Raw genomic sequence first — 5515 nt, 5'->3', positions numbered from 1 at the left:
TATTTTAGACATAGTCTTCTATATAGTTGAACACAAGCTATGGTACTAAATCTTAACAAGTGGAGTTGGAACTTTAGGAACCAGGGTTATAATAGTACAGTTAATTTCTTTCAGAAGCTGGCCATTCTCAAAGAATTGCATAACTGCTGTTATTATGTCTTCCCCAATAATATTCCAGTTTGCTTTAAAGAACTCAGCTGGGAAGCCATCAATTCCTGGAGCTTTATTATTGGGAAGGTTTTGAACAATTTGACTTACCTCCTCTCTAGTAACAGGCTTAATCAAATCTTTCTGTTGGTCATAGTTAGGCATGGACCATTCCTTGTAATAGTTGTATCAATACAAGGAAACTCCTCAGCAGCAGTACCCAATAGCTTCTTGAAGAACCGAAGAAATTCTTGCTGAATTAGTTTTGGATCAGTGATTAGTACTCCTTGTTCATTCTGTATAGAAGAGATCTTGTTCCTTGCCTGTCTAGATTTCATATGAGCATGAAAGAATCTGGTATTAGAGTCCCCTGAGGAAATCCATGTAGCTCTGGATTTCTGTCGAATGACTCTTTCATGAATAGTGCCCCATTTTTCCATCTCTATTAGTATCTCTTTCTCTTCATTGATCAGGCTACTGTTAAACAAGTCTTCTGCTAACTTGTCTTGAATTTCCCCCAATTTGTGCTTCAAATTCATTATCCTGCCTTCTAATGATGAGTATTCTTTATTCAACTATTTAGTCTCTGCTTCCACCAGCTTTAACTTCTGCCGCACTCCATACATACAATGCCACTCAATAGTCTGTTGCCACACATTTTTAACAATTGCCTTGAAAGCATCCTGTTGTAATAGGACATTAAGCAATCTGAATGGCTTCTTAAGGTATTGTTTAGCTATTACATTGTTAAACAATGGGAGAGTGATCTGAACACTCAAGATTCATATAATTGGCTTCAATACTACCATAAGTTTGTAATCATTCAGCATTACCAAACACCCAATCAATATGACTATATATCCTTTCATTCTCATCTCTTTTGTTGCACCAGGAAAACTGCCACCCTTTTCTAGTCACCTGTCCCACTCCCAAATCTGTGATATAATTCTGGAAATCCACAGTCTCAGCAGGATGAACTGGTACTCCATTAACTCTATCATCACTAAACAGTATGGTATTAAAGTCTCCCAATAGGATCCAAGGTCCATTTATAGAACCTTTAATGTTCCTTAGTTGATCCCACAATGATTTTCTCCCTTGTTGGCCCAAGATCAGTTGAAGTTTTGAAGAATGACAAACGAACTCAGTGAAGGACCACGTTCATCTAAGGAGACACAGTTGTTATGGCCCATACACATGAGATGCACGTGAAGAAGATAAGTCCTTGAGATCAAGCAACAATATCTTGATGAATATCTTCTGAACTGATCGAAAAGATTGCATATAGGATAAGGAGTTGAAGTCTCCTTATGAAAAGAGAATTACATCCGGATCAAGAATATGGATTAGGAGTTAGAGTTGTTCTTGGACTCGAATTGTCAAAGGATCCACAATTCGAGTTCTTATCAAACTCTGATTACTAACTCTATAAATATAACGATTTTTCTCTTTTACAGGTGATTGCACATAAGCAGAAGTTAAGCATATTTGAGAGCAAAAAGATCAAGTCTGATTTGCAAGCAACATATGCAAGATACAAGTGTGCACGTCAGAAGTTACATGAACTAAGATAGAAGAACCAGTTTCATCATTGTGTTTATTCTAAGTCTAGTTCAATTGTAGTAGGTTTTCATATTGTACCTTTCAGCTTTCTTAGAAGCAATTGTATTAGGTACTCTGAGTATTCAAGTTAGAGTTAACTTGAAAGTGTNCGTGTGCTACTATGACATTGTCTAGTATACTCCTCCCTTCAATAAAAGCTGACTGAGATGGACCTACTATCATATCCACTACTGTCTTCAACCTTTCAGTTAATATTTTTAGCAATAGTCTTGTATATAGTTAAACAACAAGCTATTGGTCTAAAATCTTTAACCAAAGTGGGAGCTGGAACTTTAGGAACCAGGGTTATAGTAGTACAGTTAATTTCTTTCAGAAGCTGGTCACTCTCAAAGAATTGCATAACTGTTGTTATTATGTCTTTCCCAATAATATTCCAGTTTGCTTTAAAGAACTCAGCTGGGAAGCCATTAATTCCTAGAGCTTTATCATTGGGAAGGTTTTGAACAATTTGACTTACCTCCTCTCTAGTAATAGGCTTAATCAAATCTTTCTGTTGGTCAATAGTTAGGCATGGACCATTCCTTGCAACGATTGTATCAATACAAGGCAACTCCTCAGCAGCAGTACCCAATAGCTTCTTGAAGAACTGAATAAATTCTTGCTGAATTAGTTTTGGATCAGTGATTAGTACTCCTTATTCATTCTGTATAGAAGAGATCCTGTTCCTTGCCTGTCTAGCTTTCATATGAGCATGAAAGAATCTGGTATTAGAGTCCCCTGAGGAAATCCATGTAGCTCTGGATTTCTGTCGAAGGACTCTTTCATGAATAGTGCCCCATTTTTCCATCTCTATTAGTATCTCTTTCTCTTCATTAATCAGGCTACTGTTAAACAAGTGTTCTGCTAACTTGTCTTGAATTTCCCCCAATTTGTGCTTCAAATTCATTATCCTGCCTTCTAATGATGAGTATTCTTTATTCAACTGTTTAGTTTCTGCTCCACCAGCTTTAACTTCTGCCACACTCCATACATACAATGCCCCTCAATAGTCTGTTGCCACACATTCTGAACAATTGCCTTGAAAGCATCCTGTTGTAATAGGACATTAAGCAGTCTGAATGGCTTCTTAAGGTATTGTTTAGCTATCACAGTGTTAATTACAATGGGAGAGTGATCTGAACACTCAGGATTCAGATAATTGGCTTCAATACTACCATAAGTTTGTAACCATTCAGCATTACCAAACACCAAATCAATATGACTATATATCCTTTCATTCTCATCTCTTTTGTTGCACCAGGAAAACTGCCACCCTTTTCTAGTCACCTGTCCCACTCCCAAATCTGTGATACAATTCTGGAAATCCACAGTCTCAGCAGGATGAACTGGTACTCCATTAACTATATCATCACTAAACAGTATGGTATTAAAGTCTCCCAATAGGATCCAAGGTCCATTTATAAAACCTTTAATGTTCCTTAGTTTATCCCTCAATGGTTTTCTCCCTGCAATAGTATTGTAACCATACACATATGTCAATTCATAATTGAATTGAGATTGTCTATCCTCAATAAAACAGTGAATCAACTGTGTAGTACTATATCTAATATTCACAGCAACTAAAGCTCTCCTCCATCCCAGCCATATTCTTCCATTAGGGGCATGAGTATAGTCTGTATAGAACTCCCAATCATTTCCAAACTTTCTGATAACTTTTACACCTTTATGTTATTTAACTTTAGTCTCAAGGCAACCAATCGGATCTATCTTTTTTCCAAGCAAAAGATCCTTGAATTCTTTTTGCTTCTGGGCTTTATTAAGCCCTCTAATATTCCAGGAGCAAAAGATCATGGAGGTTGTTTCTTAGCAAGTCTCTGACTTACTCTCTTTTCAACTACTTCTTCATAACATCTCAAGGCTGAGTATTGGTTTATCCCCAGAGTTTTCTCTGAATCACTATCCAAATCTTCCTCCTGGTGATTCTGTACCTCATGTTGATTTCCGTTCCTTTGTCCTTGAAACACTACTACTTGCTTCCCACTTCTTTAAACTTGCACTTTGGTAGGAGCACTATGATCTTCCTCAACTGCAATAGGATCTTGTGGCTTGATATTTGGTTTGTCCTACTTAACCTTCCATTCTTTCTTCTCCTGTGATGGCTTCTGCTTCCCTTTTTTCTGACCTTTCTGCTGGGCATTTTGTTCTTGCTGATCCTCTTTTCCACAACTTTCAGTGAAATGCCCAAAATGTGCACAGTTTTAACAGAATCTAGGCTTCCACTCATAGCCTATGTTTGCTCCCATATGGTTCCATCAGATTTTTCAATAGTTATCACCTCTGGAAGTTGCTGAGTTATGTCCATCTCAATGAGGACTCTAGCATATGATATCCTATGACTCTAGCATATGATATCCTATCTCCTGTTGCTGTCAATTTATCCGTACATATTGGCCGACCTAGATAGCTAGCCAACCTGCCCAAATTCTCCTCAGTCCAGCATTAAAGAGGTAGCTTAGGGAATGATACCCATAGTGGAACAAGTCGCAGAGGCTCCTTGTTCATTTTGAAATCTGGTATCCATTCCTTTAAGATCATCGGCCTACTATTGAAAGTATATGGTCCATTCTGAAGCAATAAGTTCTTATCAACCTCCGATTCAAAGTTGAATATGAAGTATCCATCATCATGAAGGAATACTCTAGGAGTTGACACAAATTGCCAAACTCCATACACAAATTGTAGCATCTCTTTGAAACTAGGCATACCTCCTAATACATAGCCAATCAAAGCATTTCTCCATTGCCTACTCTGTTTATCCATCTCGATCTCATTTAATTGCACTACTTTTACTCCATTTTTATGACTGGAGGGAAAAACTTCAATTGCATACCTAGATGTTGAGCTCGATTGTTTTTCACCACATCCGCCATAGTAGGACCTTCAGCTTCAGAGTTTACTTTGACCGGACTTGGTACAGCTTGTTCCTTAGGGAAATTCAGTCTTCGAACAGCAGAATTAGTTGATTCCTCCTTCTGTAACATCACCGGCATCGTTGTTTCCTGTTGCATGCAGCTTGATCCTTCTCCAATTGCTACCCAATTACTCAATTGTAGTGGTTCCATAGCTTGAGCGACCCCTGAATGTGGACCTCATATCACCATCTACCTTTATCATAGTGGTCGGAGCTTTGCTTGCCTGCCGTTTTCGGCGCCGCATCGCTGATAGAGCACGTTAGCAAACCTCTGCTTAACCTGCGCCTTTAGAGCAAACTTAACCGCTAGAGAGAGAAAGTGTAGAGTCAACTCTCTTAATTAGGTCTTTTTATTCATTATTACTGCTATTCTTACCTAAACACCAAAAACAGACTCAATCCCTTAAGAAGGTTGTCACGCCATCCATTGTTGGGAAGAGTCACCCGGTTCACACAAGAACTACATTTGGAAAGAACCGTGGAATTAAGAAAACCAAAGGCTTATTGTCCATTCAAACATAAGTAGATACTAGATTAAAAAGAAGCTATCAGATTAAGCAAGAAGCTACTAAATTAAACATTGACTAATAAGAAAACAGAATAAAGAAGCTACAAAGCAAACTACTGAAAACATAATGAATATACATAATTAGAGAGGAAAAGAGAGAAAATATACATCAATAGAGAGAGAGAGAGGAGAGAATATATACATGACAAAGAGAAAGAAGAAAATATTGTCAGTTATTACAAACCAAATGTCTAGAAATCATCCAAATAGCAAATAAACTCCACCCCTCCCCCCGCCCCACCCGAAACTAACGACACTACGTACCT

General features: G+C 37.9%; 1 protein-coding gene across 1 annotated transcript; it reads right to left on the bottom strand.

Moving 5' to 3' along the window:
- Positions 1-45: 45 nt before the first annotated feature.
- LOC109211574 lies at positions 46-686 on the bottom strand. The gene is made up of 2 exons (XM_019375121.1): positions 317-686; positions 46-215 (listed from the first exon to the last, which is right to left on the bottom strand). Exons 1-2 carry the CDS (start codon positions 684-686, stop codon positions 46-48), a joined length of 540 nt encoding a protein of 179 aa, XP_019230666.1.
- Between the last annotated feature and the right edge of the window lie 4829 nt (positions 687-5515).

Source organism: Nicotiana attenuata, unplaced genomic scaffold (assembly GCF_001879085.1).
Source record: "Nicotiana attenuata strain UT unplaced genomic scaffold, NIATTr2, whole genome shotgun sequence".
Lineage (NCBI taxonomy): Eukaryota > Viridiplantae > Streptophyta > Magnoliopsida > Solanales > Solanaceae > Nicotiana > Nicotiana attenuata.
The sequence above is the reverse complement of the archived record's forward strand: the minus strand, read 5'-3'. Positions and strand labels throughout refer to the sequence as shown.